A 20701-nucleotide genomic window follows, 5' to 3' on the forward strand; every position below is an offset into this window, starting at 1 on the left:
GATAACATCCACACAACAGACGATAGAAAAGGCATTCACTGAAGCTCTGAGCTGGACATAAGAACCACATAGACTGCCCTCCTCCCATACACCTTTTCTTCCAGCAGATGTTAAAACTTTTCTTCTTCATTAAAGTGTTGTTGTCTTCAACCGTGTATTTACCATGCACACTTTACAAGAGGAATTTCAGTGTAAACACATACAGTAAATGTACAAAAAAAAAAAATGTATTTGAGAAGTTGCTGTTAACTGAACTGAGATTTTTCATACTAGCTTTATTAACAGGAGGACACTTTTTTTCAGTTATACTAACTATGCAACAAGTGTTAAGTATAAGGATGGTTTTTTTTCCTAACTGTAGGAAGTAAAATAATTTCTGCTAGAAATACAAATTTACCAATAAATTAAGTGATTAAATCCCTCCCCTACATTCATGACATCGGCCATTATAAGAAAGGAGCAGCATGCAGCACTGTTGTGTAGTGACGCCACTGCTGGTAGCCATTTCTGTGTTGCATGTATATGGGCACGGTAGCACAGGAAGCTGCAAGTGACAAAGGGACACAAAAACCACTTTGGTGTTTGGCTGTAACTTGTGCTCTACCATAGCATGATTACCAGTTTAGAGTTGCAGGTCGCCATAACAAGTCATTTTTTTCTGCACAGGTCAGTATGGTCTCCCATGGAAAACTCCGAAGTATCCATAAAAACTTTTATAAAAAGGCAATAGTAGACATTCTTTACCAGGCAGGAAGCAAAGGGTTCTTTAAAACTATTTAATTACATGTTTCAGGTAAGCACAGACAATACAGTAGATTTCCCACCACTGAATATTTACATTCTTTTCTGTAGGCTTGAGCTGTTCATTAAGAGTGTCTTTCAATCAACATCCTTGTTCAATCACTTTTGCTGCAAAGAAGGGTGCTGGAATAGAACTATTGCAGGAAACATCATTCCATCAAGGCATGGTTTTCTGTGGGTTTTTTTTCTCCTTTAAGAACCACCTACTTGTAGTTCAAGGTATTTTGGGAGAATCCTGGCTTCCAAGATGACCTGAAGAATGCATTGAAACCAACCAGTGTTTTCAAGTCCTAGAAATACTGAAATCAATACCAATATGTATGTTGTAGAGCTGAAATTCTCTTTTTCACTGGCACTGCCACTGATGCCTGGTTTCTGTTAGGACAGTTTTACACCAATTTTATTTTGTTCCTTTTTCATTAGCCTTTGGGCCTCTTTTTCCATTTTCTTTCGTTGTTGTTCTGCTGCTCTTTTTTCCCTTTCTGCTATCTTCTGTTGTCTGTAAGTTAAGAAAACATGAATAGCTAAATAACAGGAATCCAATTTTCAGCATGTCCTACCTTAAGTTCCTGTCAAAAAATAGGTTTTTATAACTAATAAAAATAGAGTTCAGTATACTGTAGTTAGCCTCAGAACAGTTATTCTTTTATTGTTAAGTCCTCCTTTCAGATTAATCTAGTCTTAGGCAGAAATATTTGTTCAATTACTTTACAATCTAAAAGCGACTAAATTTTCTGAGACTCAGAGTAAGTAAAATCAGTAAGAGTGCATGATAGTTATAAGGCCTAGAGCTATTTAGGCAGGGGGGCAGAAGCTAATGTTTTGAGTAGCAAGATTACCCATCTTTTTGATTTCAGACCAAAATAGTTCAACTTGTCTAGAACACTGATTTGCGTCCTCCCTTCCCTCAGCAGAAGCATCAGTAATTATTTTCTTTGTTAGGGAAGTACTACATTTTCCTCATGATCAGGTGAGATGATAACTTCTCATACTCCTTTTTACATGCTCAGCATCTGTTTTGTACTCCATTGTTCAACAGAAATATAAATAAGGAAATAAAAAAATTTAAGTCTTCAGTTGTGTATCCTTTTAGCATTAATTCTTACCAGTGTTATAAAGCCCCAGATATCACTATCTGCTAACTCAAAGAATCCAAGAAATTAGTTTCCAGTTTCAGTATGTATATAGCTGACTAAAGTGAAGGACAAAAAAACCCAGAAATCCATTAATTTTATTCCCCCACTTCAGCTAGAACATATCACTGAGTGGTACAAGGGCAACAACTGGATCCTGTATCGCATAAGTAGTAATAGAATGGCATAAGGAGGTCATCCTGCTTTGGATTCAGTTTAAGTATGAAAAATTTCCTAAGTTGCTTGCATAAGGACTTTAAAAATAAAAATGAAACTTCATTAAGTTGAAAAGGTGAAATTTAAGAGAGATTCAGTAAGAATAAAGATGCTTATTAGAAGAGAATAAAGAATTCTAGTTGACAGGGAAGTAAGGCGTTAACTTTCAATGTATCTAGTGGATGTGCATAGGTAATTTATTAAAGTGTGTCATATAGAATTAAAAGCTATCATCACCTGAAGTAACCTTCTCTGGCAGATTCCAGCTATGGACAACCTGGGCACACAAACTTAGAAATTATTTGAGGTGCAAAGACTACATATTATCTTTGTAATGGACAGGAAATGGACTGCGCTTATTAAATACCTTCATGGTTTCCCTTGATTGGTTATTAATGGCTAGAAGTTTGCCTATACTCTATTAAGCTGCTCTGCTGTCTGTCATGGAAGAATGAAATTAGTCATTCACATCAGGATCTATCTCCCAAGTTAATGGAAGCCCAAACTGTTTTTTGAGATCATGATCCACTATTCTACATTCCACCAGAAACCCAGATAGCTGACAGTGCTGTCAGCCTTGTATATGCAGAGTAATAGTATTTGCCAATTTACAGTATATCAGATTTCCTTATATTCCCCACACCTCTGAACTAATGCAGAAAGAAGCTACACATGCAGCAGCCAGCATATAGAGACAGTAGAGTTCAAAGATGCCACATGTTGTGTTAAGCAATGCTGTGTATGAAGCAATGCTGCTATTCATGTGCAGTCTGAAGTGAGGAAAATCACAGATCACGTTTCTTCTCCCCCCTATAAACTGCGTAACACAACTGCACAGAGGAGTGGCTTCCATGCCCTCTGCTGGCTGAGTCCTTTTATTGGACTTCAGTTACGCCCAAGAGAAGTTCACATCACCTCAAAGGAACTGAAGTCACCAAAAAGATATAAACAAGCAGCTTACCACAAAGTGATTACCTTTCCATTGCTCTTTTACTTGGTCATTATTCAAAACATTGATCGCTACTCCAAACTTCATGCATGTTTTCAACAAAGTTATTACATTTCAGGCTCAGATTTTCATTTCTCAGTAAAAGGAAGAGCCTATGACAAACTTTAGCCATTCTGACTCACATTTTCTGGGTTGCAAAGCAAGGAATTCAGCAGAGTTTGGATGGATTTACGTAAGTTGTTTAAACCAAAAAAGTATCCATTCCTGATGTCAGCCTTGTTTTGTATTCCTAACACACGTTACATTCAAAAAAACCTCTCTCACTGGTTAAAAGAACACAAATTATAATCAGAACACTGTTACTGTACACCTTCTGAATAACTGTAATAAAAGTATTTCATACCATTTGGTCTTCAACACAACTAAAAATGCACCAGCATTTAGCTTAACTGTTCCCACTGCAAAAACAACTTCATTGGTATTAGAAAGTCTAAAGGTGCAGATAGGTATCTACAATTTGCAGAAGAAACAGAGTTCTAAATAACTTCAGTTAACTCAAAATCCAATTTATCATCCATTACAGAGAACCATCACTGACTGGAAAAATTCAGTGCACCCCAGTCCAGAACCTGTTAGGGAATGGGGAGAAAAAAAATCCCCCCAAAACACAGACTACAGGAACTTTTCAGGCACTAGTAGCTAATACAGCCTTCAACCTCAGCACTGTCTTTCAGCACGCTATGATTCCAGGAAGCATTTGGTTTACTATACATGCTTGTTTCAACTGGTATGCATGTGCAATAAGTCACCAGAGAGGCCACAGGATACAGTTTTCTTTGCTACTCAGCTGGCCACAGCCCATTTTCGCATTATTGATCAGTGCTCAATTATTACACAAAAATTATTCTAGTCAGACGGTTCTGAATACTAACTGAGCATCAAAAGGTACCCAGACACAGCTAGCTAAGAGTAATCCTTACTTTATCTGCACACACCTTTCATTCTTAAAAAGCACTGCTGGAGTACACTCAGCATTAATGCTCTGTAGGGTTAGGGGGACTTAGGATTAAGGAGAGACTCCAGATCACTCCCTTACTAGTCTGTAGAGCCAGGCCTGTCAAGTACTGTACTTAAGCTTTATGTCAAACGTCAGATGTTAATTATACCACAGATGTCTACTGCAAACGAAACTGTAAAGTCAGAAGGCATTTCCTATCAATCTTGCTAAAAATCAGCCAGCACTTTCCTCAATTACAGAAAAATATTTAATTTGATGTGCCATAAATAAAACAAAGGGTTTACTTCACACAACCGGGATACAGCTTACACAATCATCAGTTATACTGAGGGGGCCATTCACAACTGGCCAAGCAGTATGTAATACACAGTTACAGGCCTGACCACGTTCCTTCTATTTACTTGAAATATTTGGACACATACATGTCCCTTCTAAACAAGTTTGATACTTCTTAGTGAGGCCAGGAAGGAATTCTATGAAAAATCAGCCACTTAAGCTGAAGCCTTTCAACTATAAAAATGTCAGGCTGAAATCTTCAGAACAGCTTCAACCAAATAAAATGACACTCTGAAAAATGGATTTTGTGGGAAAACTCCACTGCTATCACCTCATAAGTAAGAAAGAAGGATCTTTTACTACATGTTCTAAAGCATGAATCTGACAATCGGCACACAATATACCTTTGACCATCCTGGAAGTATCTACTACACAAATTTTATGCTCCAGAAGTAAACTGGCATATACACACACCAGCTTATTTTTAGTAGCTAATTTTTTTAAGATAAATCCCTGCTTTGGAAAGTTTGAGTACTTCTTTTCATAGTCCTAAAAACATCTGTAATGGAATGTGGCAAGGGTTAAGTAAAGTACAATGCGGCCTCTGCAGTTAGCTAAAGTATGTTTCATTTCTCAGTTCAAAAAAAGCAGTATCTTTCATTGCCTTTCATTTTCTTTGTCTAGTGCATCATAGATTAAGTCTCACTAGATTGCACTTTAGAGATTAAATATCTTCCTGAGCCTATCAATATTATTTACGGGTAAAGGTACTCTCCCTGGAATAAAACCAGCCCAAAGGCACATCATTCATACAACAAAGCCTGTACTTCTGTGATACATCATTGAAAGGCAAAACCTAAACCAGTTTCAGTATTGAAGTTAAAAAAAAAATAAAATGCAAGACACTGACCAGAATGTACACACAAAGGTATCTGATTAAGTTTACGAAAATATTTGTATTACAACCCTATTCTCACGTATTAAGCTGCTGCAGAGCAAGGTTGAGAGAATTAGAATTGATTGAATTTATTAGCTATCATTAATGCATCAAAAGTGTGCTGATGACTTCCTTCTGATTGAAAAAGTAGATTTTCCCAAATATTACAATAAATAGTTGACCAGAATCTTCTTTTTTTTTGCAAAAATATTTTTCCTTTAAAGATTCGCAGTTCTAGAATGATTTTTTTAATATATCATGTCCTTATTTCATATTATCACTATTGTCCCACTTAAGCCATGTATTTGTGATTTTGTGAGCAAAACAAGAGCATTTCGGAAGCTGGAGCCATCTAAGGCAGGTTATCTGATGATCTAGCAAGCAATTAAAAGTTTGATAAAACCTTGAAATGAAGCAGGTTAATGTAAGTCACTGCCAATTCAAGCCATTGGATGTGATTAACTTAAACTCACTCTGCATCTCTTTACCCTCCATACTCCTTCCTTGTGTTAAGAGGGGAAAAAAACCTACAAATGGAACAGATGAAGTATTCATGCTAACTTTGTGCAAGACAGTGATTTTACATTCAAGCCTTATCAGCTAGTTTAGTTAAGTTAGCTGGAAAAGCATAGCCCCTACACGGATTCCAAGAACATGTTTATCGCATCACCTTTATTTTGAGCTGTTTTTACTTTACAGCACATTGCTATGATGATCCTTTTTATAAGGACATCCAGTGGTATTTTACTTGATCAAGTTGAAACATGTTATTTGTGCACAATAAATTGTTGAGGTTGGGGGGGACACATTGTTTGAGTTGCTTTGTCGGTTGGTTGCTGGTTTTTTGGGTTCAGGGTTTTGTTTTTTTTTGGAAGGGGAAGTGGGTAACGTTGTTCCAATGTTCCAGTGACTCTCAGATTTCCCCTATTATCTCATTTACTGTACCAATTAGATCCAAAATATATTCTGCCAAGTACCAGATACATAATTAGATGTATAAAAATAATTTGTCTTAAGAATTATTTAACAATTCTTAGCACTTAGCAAAAGGTGTTACAACAAACGAACCTGTATTTGATTCTTTTACATGCAAAAAGTTTACATGGTGTTACATTATTTTCTAGTTACCTAAGAACTTCTTCTGCCTGCCAGGCAGCATCTTCCTCTTCTTCCCAGGCATTAGTATTTTCTTGCCAAGTATCCAAGTCTCCCAGTTCAGGCTGAAACAAAAGAGAAGCACTAAGCACATGGAAAAATTAGATACAACACATTTTTATCCTTAATGTTTCAGAATTCCAGAAATATTTAAGATATGACAGTACTTCTCAGCTTATTGTCTATGCATTTTCCCCTGCTCTAATAGTGCCTTTTTCCAGTTAATTGTTGGGAGGTATTTTTGGATTCTATTGGTGGGTAACAAAGGAAGGAAGAAAGTTCTGGAGTGCATTTTTAGGAAGAAGAAGATAAATTGAGCAGACGAAATGAGTAGATAGTGTAAGAGATTTCTGGAAGTTGCATGGACAAATCAATATATACATCCACATGTCTGTGTGCCCAGCGTCACTTGAGCGGCTGCTTTTAACCACTAGATGTCTTTTCCTGAATTATTTTCATATGAACATTCTAAGGAATGACCATTCTGCACTGCTTTCTGCCTAAACGCCACTGTGCACTACATTAATCAAAGCAGAAGCACTGGTAAGGGAGGCAAAAGGGAAGGGAGGGAAAGCAAGCCCTATAAACAGCCAGGCCATTAGGTCACTAAACTATTTTTTCAAAGGCTAAAGAGCAAAAATTAGGAGGCTGTTAGAATACAATCCCTCCAGAAAGGAAGGGAGAAGCAGAAAATTAAAAATGGGTCCCAAGGTAATAAAGCAAACGTAACCCCGAGCCTTAAAAGAAAAAAAACAAAGCAAAACAAAACAAAAAAAACCCACAACACACCAAAAAAAACCAATAAACTTATCACATAGAATCCAAGTACACAAAAAGTACGGTCCTTTGCTTTAAAAAATTTGCAAGCGTTCAAGTGTTTGGAAGCTTCTTACCTTTTTATCACTGATCTGTTAGTCTAATTTTAACTGACATTCTATGGAGAGACTTAACTAGTTCATTGCTTTGCATCAAATACTCAATTTGAAACAGATTTATATTATTTCATAACTATTCCTCTTCCTCCCCACAATGCACATGTTAGGCAGACTATTCTTTCTCCTACAGAACAGCCATTGAACTATCAAATACAAGATCCATACTTAGAGCATACTTACAGACTGGTGAATAAAAGGAATATCTTGTGTAGCTGCTAATCTGCTAGAAAATCCTGTGTTTCCCTCTGGAATCCCAAAATTTAGAGGTTCTCGTTTTTTAATAACTATCTGAAAATATATATAAAAAAAAGGAACAAAGAGTCAAAGTAAGTACTTTGCCAAAGTCTTTTTTTTTATATATAATTTATATTTTTTAAATTATATCATTTTTTTTTAATAAAAAAATATTTTACAAATACTTTGTTAAGTCAAAGTACTGCACAGATTCCTTGGTGGTCATAGAACTCTGTGCCTGTGAAGGTAGCTACACAACACTGCGCTTTGTCTCAAACCTGTTCAGGTTCTGGACGTCGTCCTTCATGGTGCCTGCAGTCACCCCTAGAGCTACATTTAAACCAAACCCAGTACACTGTATTCAAACAGCATGGACTCTTCGAGTTTCGTTCTGAACCTGAAGCTCATTCTTATAGACAAAAAATGTCATTGGACAAAAGAAGAAATCTCTCTTTCCCCAGTCCTCCTCTGCTCCCCAGATTTTTAAAGATCAAAATCCTTAGAAAAAATTCAGTACACAGAATACTGCAGATCCTAGAGGTACAGAAGTGACCCCAGTATCTTCTCCAGTTCCTAGGACTACAGGAAGATTCAGGTTGGAAGGGGCCTCAGGAAGTCTGTAATCCAGCGTCTTCCTCAAAGCCCTGTCAGCTCTGAGGCTGATGAGAGTATTCAGGGCTTATCCACTTGGGTCTTGAAAACTTCCAGAGATGGAGCCTGCACAACCTCTCTGGCAACCTGCTCCAGTACGTGACTGCCTTTGTTGTGAAAAAAAGTTTTCTACTTGACTCAAAGCCCTGCAAGTACACAGCTGGAAGATTTCCACATAGAAACAAAACTTGCAATTACCATCAGTTTAATCAGCATTTATTTATGGCGTTGATGCTCTTGTGGATATGGCCTTCTGTCTTGCCTCCATAATAAAAATAGATATTTGAAGAGCTATTTTGAAATATCAGCTCTCCAATTCCAGCCTCCCCAGTATAACTTGGTGAAACAAATAACCATTGTTTTCTGAAACCAGTGGTGCTACCTCAAACTTAAGTAGAGCAGGACATAATGTCTCTGTTCAAATAATGGAAGGGTATGAACACAAGTACCTTAGTGCAGTGGTTCCATTTTCAGAATTAAAGAGACTTGAGAGTTCTTCCATTATGCTTCCCAGACACTTCAGACTAAGGAATTATTCATCAGTTACCATTAACATTAAAACTGAAGATGTAAACATGAACTAGCATCACATTCATGAAGATCTCAAAGAGTACTTTTAACAGGGCATGTTAAACTACACATCAGCACCTATTCTCATGTCAACAGGAAACAGTTTTACCAGCAGCATCTTTCATAAGTTGCCAATTTACTTATAGCCTATTTTAAAGCAAGGAAAACTCTCTGTAAGTGTATTTGGAAAGTCTAATACTTACTTTTTGAGTTTTTCTTATGGTTGGTGTCATATCTTTGAAATAATCAGGTTCCATTTGTTCCAAAGGATTTTGCTGAGCAGCCACATTACCATTGCCACCCTCAATCTTCACACTGGTAGGTGCATCTTCATCCCACGAAGACCAGTCTTCTACTTCAGGCTGAATAGAAGTATACAGTACAAATTAATATTATCTGTAAGTAAAAACTTGTCTTTATATCTTGCTAAAATACTTATAAGATATTAATATTATGTGGCATACCTCATAATATTCTAAGATATATATCAAACCTGTTGCAGGACTGGCATAATCACTCTGTTAAGCGATTACCTATTAAGTGACCTGCCACTTAAGCAATTACCTGTTTAGGAACAGATGAATAATCCACTGTCGTTGGCAAAGTTATTTGGTCTCCACTTAACTTTCTCCCTCTTCCAGACCTGAAAGAAAAATGCAAGATTCCTCCAAGCTCTGAAAACATGAGCACTAAGTTTAAAAAAAACAAAAAGCAAGTCTGAGAACAGCACTACTGAAAATAGTCATGCCTAAAACATTAACTGCTTCAACTACCTTATTTTTAACTACTGCCAGTACAAGTGTGCTAAACAAAGGAGTTTCATCATGATTTTAAAGCAGTGTTCACAAAAATTTCAAAAAGCATATTTTTTTTCAAACTCCAGTGGAAATAGAGGAGAAGCAACTCTAAGAAATATGAAAATGGACAAATTAACTCCATTAACTGCATACAGTCAGTTACCATTTTTAGATTGTCAGTGCTTGTGAAGCAAACACTATCAATTTACATTTGTCCACAGATAACCATTTCTACCGCAAACTGAAAAATGTTTCTACTTGTCTTAGATGCTAAGCTGTGTCTAACAAACCACTTTCTGAGCTGCTTGATTTGGAAGTCCCCCTGAAGCACTTTTTCAAAGTCTAAACAGGTAGTACAAGGTTACACAAGTAAATGGTTTCTGTTTAATACATGCACCTACTCACTTCAAGAATTGTTTCATATGAAAGCATTTCAGCAACTGTATCAAATAATTTTAACTGAAAACAAACACTAATGCATTGCAAATAAACCACCTAGATACTTACTTAGTGACAGCATTCAAAGATCACAATAATACTCTTAGCTGACGTTCACAATACTTTAAAGCTTTACAACACAAGAGTCAATCTCATGCTCATGTTTTCCCCAAGGAATGTAAGCTCCTATAGCAAGGCAATTATGTAATTGACCTTATACAGAAAAAGTTAAGTTTTATTTATTACTGCTGATGAGAATAAAACTGGGAAAGTACAATTTGGAGTTTGTACCCATTAGTTTTGCTATTATAGAACATTCTACCATCGACACAGAACAGCTGAATTGCTTGTAACAGTACCTCTGATGCATGCTGATGAGTGATTAGATCTGTTTTTCTTACTTTAAGCCCAATAGATTCTTCCTTAGGAAAAGATCAGGTGTTATCACCAAATTTTCAAGCTTTATATAATTAACTGTAGCCCCTTCAGAAACTATTCCTTTAAGCTGAAAAGCAACACATTTTAGCGGTAAAGGAAGGTGAAAACACTGTTGTCTCAAGCACATTAGAGACTTCCAGTTCTGGCTGACTAGATTTAGTTGATGACTACCGGAAACCCATACTTGAAAACATCCTCCTTCAGATCTGTACAACTTAAAGACACTTCTGCAATTATATATATTTCCCTATTTATATGATCTAGAAGACTCCAGCAAGTAACAAACACTCATCTAGCCAAAACTATTACACTGACAAGGGTGAAGGTGAGAGGAAAAAGCTCCTGTCATACAACATGTGAAAGAATATGCTATGCAGGACAGCACCAAGGAAGGCTACACATCTCCACTTCTTTTTCTCCAAAGGTAACAAGATGCTTACAGCAAGAGTTTTGTCACAACCATCATTAGATATTGATCACTGCTCTGAATGCCAAACGCCTCAAGAATTCTTGGTTTCTCCTTGCTAATTAGCAGCATCCAGGTTTCTCAGCTGGAGAGATACCTACAGATTTTAAACAGAATGAAGTTTTACCTCTTATATACTTACACCTTTTATTTTCTGGAAACAGTGGATTCAGGCAGGCTGTTGTTTATCAAAAAAAGTTCTAACTAAAGAGATGACTAGTACTGTATGTCAGGTTTATGTTGACTAGAAAGTTGCACAATCTCTACAGGTGCTTGTTTAAATGAAAAACTAATAAAACTATGTAGACTAAATAAGTAAATTAAAATGCACGTTTAGTTCAATCATATTTGTTGGTTAACAGGCATACTCATATGCAGGTGTGCATTACAGGAAAACAAAATTAGTCAAGCTATGCTTTGCAGCTGACATTCAAGAGGAGAAACATCTGCAGTTAATGGACTGAATGTATTTGATCCTCTGACTTGCTTATGTGAAAGATCTTACATTTTCATTCTTTCAACTAATTGTTATTCACAGAAGAAAAATTCTCCTACTTTTTACTCCCTTAGCTGTTCAAGGATTTAGTTCATTCAGAAGTTGAATAATGGAGGAAAATACTGTCATTACACCTACTAAACAATTATCTGCTTATAAAAGCTATCTTAACACTCGAGAGAAGAAGGGGCAACATAATATAGAAGCTATCATCAACTCAAGTGTTTGGCTTCTTTTAGAAACTGAACAGCAACTATTATTAATTTAATTTGGAATTCAAATCACAGAACTAAGGTTGTCATCTACACAGTTGTATGCAGCATTAAAATATATCTTTTTAAACCTGTACTAGAGCTGTAGTGAATTTACCAATCAGTTGAGAGCTTCCTCTTATTACAGGAATAAGTAAAGGTGAACAGGAAATAAACAGTTACTTTGTGTCTACCACATATGCTTTACCTCACTGGCAAGGTAGTAGTCATCATACACAAGAGGTAGAATACATTTCTCTAGACTGCTATTTGTTTATGTAAAACAACATACTGCAAGAGTGGCAAGAAGCAGCAACAGTTTGTATGACAGCACAGTGCTGAGAAGATCTAACTCTGGTACTGTGCTACTGTACCATTGAACTCTCCTATTATACAACCATAACTCTTGATGGGTTTTTGAATGCTCCTAGGTAGTACACTGCTGTGTTCACGGGCCTACAACTCAAAAGAACACTACATACAACTTACAAGACTAAGCAAAAAAATCAGTCCTGTTAATTAACAAACAAACAAAAAAAAAAAAGGCAGTTTCCTTGAACTTTAATCACTGTTCTCCAAACTTCTAAAAGAATCAAAGAACCTTCAGTAGATAGAAGAACCTGAAGTCTCAGGCAACTGCTTCTTGACAAAGCAGGATAAGAATCACTTCTATAATGAAAGCCTTCTGACTGATGACTGGGTGGATGCTACCGTTAACTGTATCTCTTAAACAAAGTATCACTTGCCAAGTACTTCTAGAAAAAGCAGAGAACAATTTTTCTTAAAGTTAGACACAGAATAGTTTTAAAAGGCAAAAACCCTGTCACAGCTGTTTAGAAAACACTCCCCATTAGAGCTATCATACCACAAAATACACTCACAACTGTACTACATAGACTTTTTAACTGAGGGAACATACAGATTAAAGAATGAATTTGACTTAGTTTTTATCTGGCTTATCATTTTGCCATTAGTAAAATCAGAACGGGGAAAAGTGCTGGGTGAGTGTTGAGAGAAGGAAAGATGTGCAAGAACCTGCAATTAAAAATTAAAAGATAACCAAAAGACATGTTTACCTGCATATTAACTTTTTAATGAAAGAAAGCACTGCTGCCAGGCAAGTACAGATTTTAAAGAGTCGAAACTGTGTTATGGCCATGGTGGGAAACCCTTCCTGCAAAAGAAAAAAAGTTAGGTGTAGAGGATTATACATCTTTACATAGTTCTTAAAGTCAATTTCCTTAGCTGCTGATAAGCAAGGAGTTTTCTGTGAAACTGTATTAAAGCAAGACAAGAAAGGAGGTACCAGGAACAAAAACACTACCTGTCTACTATCAGCACATTTCACTGATGTAAGTAACACAAGTATCTAATGTATACAGCCTTTAGAGAAATAGCACATAATCATAGGTAAAGTCACAGTTCAAGATACTTCTAAAAGGGAAGCGCAGGTAATCAACTGCAGTGGCTACAGCTGACCTGTTTTAGACACTAACAATGGCATTGAACACCAGCAATGAAAAGTATGAACAGAATATAATCATCAGAAAGAAGCTCACATTTGCTTGAGCAAGTCTTGCATATACAAATAATAAATTTAGTCACTAAGCCAAAAAACGAAATTGGCCATTTAAATTTAGCTTCCATTTTGATGGAAATGTATGATGAAAAATATTATTTATTTTAGTAGTCTCACTGAAAAAAAAACCAGCAAAGACTTTTCATCGTGTGTGCACTACAGCACCAGTTAACCCCTTGATCTATCAATATTCCTATGCCATGCTAGGAAACCCAGCCAAGAAAAAAAAAAATTGTGTTTGGCTGAAGCCACAGATGTTGGCAGCTATTTTTCAGTATCAATTTGATAATCCAGGGAATTTATACTCAGAATATCACATTATTCCAAAAGATCCCCTCACATAGATACAGACTGAGTCAGGATGATCTGCTATAATTCAAGAATCCCTTTTCTCTCTTCTACAGGTGAAGATCTCAGAATAAAGAATAAGAGGTTAGACTTTACAAATAGCTTTTCATTGTATACATCTACACTCGTTAACACTTTTTGTTACAAGTTTAACATACCTCCTGGTGAGAAGAGAAGGCAGCCCTGTGACATTTCCTCAGGCCATGAGTATTCCATGGAAGGACAGCTTGATTTCAAATACGCTATGGCATTTAAATCACCTTTTATGTTCCAGGCTTTAAGTTAGGAAGAGTCAGGAAGGTGGATCATTAGGTAGGCTGCTCCAATACTGCCCTGAGAATTTTATTAAAAAGTACATAATGGGATTTGTGAGCTTCATGGAGCTTAGATTTATTTTTTATTGGTGCTCATTTGCTAGATAATATAACTAGTACTAAACACTGCAGTAATATAGTACTGGAGAGATTGCTTCACATATGGTCCAGATTAGGAATGTCTGCTACTGCAAAAATCATACAAGGTGGCTATTAAACAAACAGGCCCTTATTACCCTAAAATGGAAGGCTTACATCAATAAGTAATTGCCAAATTACAGACCAAATTACAGATCGCACTACTAAGCTGCGGCTCAGGAGAAAGGCCTAATAGGACACATTTCACCTCTACTTCAACACTAGCATTGTCTTAATCTCATTTCATGGGAGACTTAAAAACATAGACAACCTTACACAAGAGTGGGTATTAAATGGGCTCATCATCTAACAGGAAAAGGCAACAGTCAAACCTCCTACAAAGAAGCAAGAGCAGTACAACATGTCTAGCTTTTAAAGACAAGACTATAATTTCATATTGTGCTCAAGCACTTCCGAACCTCCTGGACAGTATTCCTAACCAATTTTGACAATATCTAGGTGACAGGAGAATGCATCAGTCGAGAATGCGAAGGATGCAGAACTAGTGGAAGTTAGTGAAACAACAGTGGATAGTAACTAGATGGACAGTTCTTTGCTCTAAAGGTAGAAATAAAACCAACACTGAATTGGTGAAAGACGCTGTTAAGAGTCAGCTAGAAGCCATCTACCTGAGATTTAAGGTATCAAGAACAGCTGACCTGCTGAAACGAGAACAAAGATACAACTTTTCTGAAAGGAAGCTTGTTTAGAAGCTCACTCCACTCTAACAGAATTCACTTTTCTATCAGCTTGGGGGCAGAGTCGAAAATCCCTACTCTTTATCCTACCTAACTGCCACAGTCTAGACAGATCTTAAATTAAAAGCCAAACTTGACCGAAAAGGCTGTTTCACAAAGCAACCATTACTGAAAAACTTCTGCACGCTCAATGTTATTTTTTCAAAGTCTACCAAAGCCTAAATTCAAAGGACTGGGAAGTTTACTACTTAAGCACAAAACCAAAACCAAAACAATGTTGAAGTGTCAGTTACATATGTATATATGTATGTATGTGTGTATATAAATCCCCAGTTTTTCAGCTCATCTCCATTTTTCATATATCAAATTGTATACTGTACTGACCTTTCAATGCAAAGTTAAACACCAGAATCCACAAGAAGTTTGGCTTGCAAGCTTGTGAAGTGAGCCACCAGAAGTTAATCCATTTCTCCCATGTCATTCCTATACATGAGTGATTACACTTCCAATATCACCAGTATGCCTGTTTGGCAGGGTTCAGTAGCCATTATCATGCTCTGTAAGAATCAGGTAACTTGTCTCTCTCCACTTTCTATCTGCCATGCAAAAATTTCAGTTATGAGACACACACACACAAACACATAACATATTTGTGTTAGAGCTACATTTCACTTCAACTGTGGCAGCGCTAGACCCTTCAAGACAGTAAGTACTGTTTTGCCTGCCTCTTTTCTGAGTTTTGATTGCAGTTTTCCCAATTAAGTTAAGCTCTGTACACCTGACAATCTGTAGTGTACAATCAGTTTTGGCAACAATACACTAATAGCTAGCCATAGTAATATTAGCAATCATCCACCTTTAAAAAGCACTTTCACCAGTGTATCTAGTTTTAATACTGCTAATTAACATATGACATAATATGCTAAAAGCTGTTTAAAACAGAATCTTGAACCAAGTACTAGCTCAAGATTAGGACAAGTCAAGCATTCTCTCCAGTGTCTGAAAGAGTACTTGAAACATTTGCATTGTTGCTCTAAGGATAGCATTACCCAAAAAGAAAAGTTAAAGGTTAGCTAATGGTTTTGAGGGGGGTGGTTGTGCCTTTGGGGATTTTGTTTGTTTGGGGGTGGGTTTGTTTGGGTTTCTTTTTTAAGTTAACTGATTTTCTCAAAGGTAAATAATTTCATGTTCCAAAGCAATTGTATAAATGGAACTCTAGTCAAGTTCACTGCAAACTCAATTCACCTGATAGCATTACATTAAATTTGTTAATTGAAACAAAGTGTTCATTCTTTTCTTGTCCATCTTTCTCAAACACTGGAAAGACACACAGCCATGTATCTTCCTTAACTCATGAATGGGAAAAAATACTGAACAGTGCAATGCTAAATGGCAGAGCCATAACCTTCCTTCCTTCCCTTTGTTCTCCTTGATAATCAATACCAAAAGGAACTACAATTATATCGGCAGCCAACTATGATACAGGATGGCACAGTTACAATACAAAGTGCCAGTGCTCCAGCAAGAAATCTAGAACATTTCTTAATGGAGGCAAAGGTGAAACACTGGACTAGAATTCAGAAAGTCTGATAGAACTGTCAGCCTGATATACTCTTGTGCATAGCATGCTCCAGTCTCCCATTTGTAGAATGGCATAGAAGTTTCCTTCTCCCATTATTGAGATTGCTTCTAATGTATTACATTTATCAGACTTACTGTCAACTGAACTTTTAAGTTCCATTACAACAGATATAAATAAACAAATAAATCAGGACATGAATCTTAATTAATTCTAGCAGTCAATGCAATAATTTTGTAACAGACACCAAATTTAGCTGGAGTTTGACTTTCATAGCTCATACTGCCTTCTACAGCTAAGAAGTCACATCAGTTGCTCATACAGGAGATGAGCACAGAAATTATTAAAGCATGGCAGCAGCAGGAGGTTAAACACATTAGACACAAGTCAGAAGAATGAGGCAACTTATCCCCAAAACCATCTTATGAATCCATAAAGGAAATATAGTGAAGGGAGGGGAAAGCCTATAAGTTCATTGAACTCGAACATTTTAACATTGCTTTCACCTTGCAGCAGTGGGTTATTCGAACTCCTGGCACCTCTGACTTCACTAACACTAGCCAGCAAATTATCCACAGCATGCACGGTCCAGCTGAATTAGTCAACTATGGTGCAACAAGCAAGACTCTCACTGGCCATCACCGCACAACAAGCACATGCCACCTCAACTGACCTCTTTTATATCTAATTGCACATACAAACACCACCTAAACAGTATTTCAAGAGACAAAGCTGACTCTAAAATAAAGTCACTTTGTGGCACTAAAATAGCTTTAGAGACTTGTTTTCTCCTAGTGAACTCACCTCCTACTGCCAGTGAAAAAGATGTCAAAATACTTGTATTAGAGCACCTATCCTGCTCTCCTCTGTTCCTCTACAGTGCAGTTTCTCTAGATATCACCATCTTCAAAATGGATTTTCTGCCTTGAATTATCAGTGCTTTGTGAACTGATCATTTTCTTTCACATCAGCTCATCTGTGACTCTGGAATGAATACATGAAGACAACTTGGAAGCAGTGAGTTTAACTTATATTAAACACAGTGAGCTAAAAAGCCAAAGGATGGCACCTAAATCAAGACTAAAAATAACTTCTCTGAAATTGAAAGGTTCCCTGCCAACTACGTATTTACATAATTAGCCACAAGAAAAGCATCACTTTTCTAAAGCAAAATGAGTAGTCCGTTTCCTAGTACAAAAAACTTCATGTGGCCTTGAGTGCTTACATACGTCAGCACCAAAACTCCACAAAAGCACTACCAAACCAGTATGTTTTCACTAGAACAGCTGATAAAACCCTAGGAAGTACCGTAAGATTAGTCCAAAGTTTCAGCGGCAAGGAACTGGTTTCTTAAAAGCTCATTTTGTACGAAACTTTACAAAAGTAGAATGGCCACATCAATCTGAAGATGCCCATGTAGGTTTTTAGGGAGATGAAATCTTATTAGTAGATAGAGCTAAAAACCCTTTTTATTTTCAAGCACACAAACCCTCCTCTAAATCACATACATTACAAGATGCACAAAGATATTCCGTATTTTAGGCAAAGTAATGATCCAGGACAGCATTCAGTCAGGTATTGAAAGACACAACCAGCATCTCCTGCATTTCAGAGACAGCAACAAAGATTCTGTCACATAAAAAGGAGGTTCCACTCCCCTCTTCCTGGTTGATTTTGGTGGGGTTTTTTTGTTTTTCATTTTTTCCAATCACTTTATATAGAAACATAACATTGGGAACACTTGGGGAGGAGGAAAACACTTAGCAGGTCAATGCCTTTACCACTGAGTTTGATAAAGGAATAGGTTAAATTGCAACATGACTGAACCTTGAAGCCATGCTACTATGGCAGTAGAGAGAGGAGCAGAATCCAAAGGGAAGACAGGAGGCAAGGTGGTTGGGGAATGTCTGTAACAGGTATTGTAGTTTCAACACTAATGCTCCAGCTTTCCATGCAAGCACCCTAACTAGGCTGTTTTGAGGTAGCTGGGAGGGAAGACTACCCTGCCTATGATTTATGAGAGTGAGTTAAGTCATCCATGGTGCTCAAACCCAGGAAGAGATTTCAAGAGTATCAGAGGCTGCAGAAGATTGAATGTTCATCTGACTAAAGGCAGTAAAAACTGATGCATGCTGGTGACTCCCAAGTTATTCCTAGACACCCAACACTCTGCTTTATGACACATAGATTTTCCGATTTTTTTTTAAACATGCTACTCCTAGAGCCATAGAACTTCTATAGTAATACCACCTCATCCCACCCTGCCTCTCCAAGAAAATAATTCCAATCTTTTTAATGTGAACTCTTGAGGCCTTCTGTTCTGAATTAAAATTATTTCTACTTTTCAAGGCAATGTTAATTAAAAGAGAAAGTTTACATCCACCGACTAGTCACAGTCATTCTTTGACAATTCCTTATCTATATATACTACTGCCTTCTGAAAACCAGCATACAGAACACAAAGATTGGAGTCATGCAATTCTGTGATACTACACCACAACTCTGTTCACATTTGCAAGAAATCTTTGACATAACACATTAATTCATGTAACTCAGTTCATAACACTGGAGAAGTTCTTGACACAGAACCAGAGTTCAAGAGAACTCAGCTCTGTTTCAGTGCTTGTTACTCATCCTGGACTAAAGTTATCTGTAGCTACGTGGAAAGCCAACAAATTAACACACCCTCATTGCTACTACTACAAAATCATCTTGCAACATCCATCGTCTCAACAAGCACCAGCTATTTTCAATCAAGATACACTGCAAGACATGCTGTCCAAAAGAGCTTAATGAAATCTCTACAGGGCATATCTGTATTTCAAGATTATTCAGAAGGCCTATAAAGCAGCAAGCTATACTATTTTTCATTAAATGTGCAACTGAGGCACTTACATTGTGAATTCATGACCATGAAGTAGTGCCCCACCATTCTACAGAGCAGTCCAGGCTTGAGCATTATTAGAGACAGCACTGAAGCCAGATGGTAGTACTTAAGTTTTCTGTGACCTATTAGAGATTCTTAAGTCTGTAAATGCATGCTAAGCAACTTTCCCATAAAGTTTTACACAATTTGTCAGTCAGCAAGAACAAAGAAAAATATCAGACTAGGTAACCCCACGCAGTGTGGTCCCACAGAGCCCTTCGAAACACACACAAAAAAAAAGCTTAAATCTGCCAGCTCTGACAGAACGTGCCCCTCCTCGCCTCCATCCTTTTCCACAGGGCGCCAAGCCTCCACGTCCACAAACACCGTCAACCTACTAGGCGGTCACTTCGTGGTTTTCCCCGCCTGTGAAATTCCCGCCCCCCGCCACAGCCAAGGGGCGGCCGCGGGCACCGCGCTGCCGGAGCCAGCCGAGCAGGCCTGCCGCGGGGCTAGGGCCGCGGGGCAGGGGCCGGCGGCCACAGCGCCCCGGGAACGGGGTGCCCCCGAGCGCGGAGGGGCACGGGGCGGGGGTGTTACTGAGGGAGCTCCGCCGGGGCCTACCCCGCCGTGGGATGGCGCTGAGGCCGAGCCCCCTGCCCCGCCGCCCCGAGGCGAGGCGAAACGGAAGCAGGCACCCGGCGGTGAAGGAAGCGGCCCTCCCCGCTCACCTGCCTCGCGGGGAAGGGCTCTTCGTGAGGCGCGGGGCGCCAGGGGCCGAGGCGGCCGCTCCCGCAGCCTCCGCGCTCGCCGGCCGCCCCTCATTCAAAGCCAGGCGCGCACCACCTCGCCGCCGCCTCCCGCGCCGCCATCTCGGCCTCCTGTCACCCGGGAGACGGGCCCGCCCCTTCCGGCCGCGCCTCTTCCCCTCGCGCCGCCAACCGGCGCTCGCGCCTGGGCCCGCGGCTACCGCCCAACCAATGCTGCGGGGACGGCGGCTGCCGAGGCGCCGCGCCGGGTTGACGTGGCCTCCCTGCGGGGACAGCGCTCGGAACGCAGCGTGGGCCCGCCGGACTGCCCCAGGGCCCGCCCCGCCGGCAGCCTCCAGCCTCTCCCGCCCTCCTGCCCCGCCGCGGCCCAAGGAAGGCTGCTCGCTTCCCGCCCGCTGCGGCCGCCTGGCCCCGGGGCACCCTGAGCTGGGCGTTTTGTCACTTCGGGGAGCTATGACAAATAAGCGTTGGTCTGTAGTGTCTGTTCTAGAGGTATTCCGATGTGGTTGGCTGGATTTTGAGCTGTAAATCTGGAACCTACTAAAAAAAAATTGCTGAAGTAGGTTCTGACAGGGTGTAGCCTCAGCTGGCAGTGGGCCTTGCCAGTGTGGCAGTTTGTTCACTCGGATGCTTCAAAAGGTGCCTGTG

At 38.8% G+C, this 20701-nt stretch overlaps 1 protein-coding gene across 3 annotated transcripts; it reads right to left on the minus strand.

The window, feature by feature from the left end:
• Positions 1–762: 762 nt before the first annotated feature.
• EBAG9 (estrogen receptor binding site associated antigen 9) lies at positions 763–20154 on the minus strand. Of its 3 annotated transcripts, XM_080381576.1 has the most exons (8): positions 20015–20153; positions 13847–14021; positions 12838–12935; positions 9440–9518; positions 9079–9237; positions 7601–7708; positions 6459–6550; positions 763–1300 (listed from the first exon to the last, which is right to left on the minus strand). In XM_080381576.1, the coding sequence occupies exons 3-8, from the start codon at positions 12918–12920 to the stop codon at positions 1180–1182; spliced, it is 642 nt and encodes a 213-aa protein (XP_080237702.1). In that variant the 5' UTR covers positions 12921–12935; positions 13847–14021; positions 20015–20153; the 3' UTR covers positions 763–1179. The 3 variants fall into 3 exon arrangements, with proteins under 3 accessions (XP_080237702.1, XP_080237701.1, XP_080237703.1); XM_080381575.1 differs by lacking the exon at positions 13847–14021 and having other exon boundaries at positions 20015–20154; XM_080381577.1 differs by lacking the exons at positions 13847–14021; positions 20015–20153 and having other exon boundaries at positions 9440–9564; positions 12838–12929.
• Between the last annotated feature and the right edge of the window lie 547 nt (positions 20155–20701).

The sequence above is a fragment of the Falco punctatus genome (assembly GCF_963210335.1).
Source record: "Falco punctatus genome assembly, chromosome: 3".
Taxonomy (NCBI): Eukaryota; Metazoa; Chordata; class Aves; order Falconiformes; family Falconidae; genus Falco; species Falco punctatus.

Excerpts from the sequence above, each read along its gene's own strand:
- EBAG9 (XM_080381575.1), bottom strand. The coding sequence starts at position 12,920 with ATGGCCATAACACAGTTTCGACTCTTTAAAATCTGTACTTGCCTGGCA. Across the intron at positions 9,238-9,439 it reads ATTCATCTGTTCCTAAACAG|CCTGAAGTAGAAGACTGGTC; the intron begins GTAATTGCTTAA and ends ACTTCTATTCAG. Across the intron at positions 6,551-7,600 it reads TTCCTTTTATTCACCAGTCT|CCTGAACTGGGAGACTTGGA; the intron begins GTAAGTATGCTC and ends CTTTTGTTTCAG.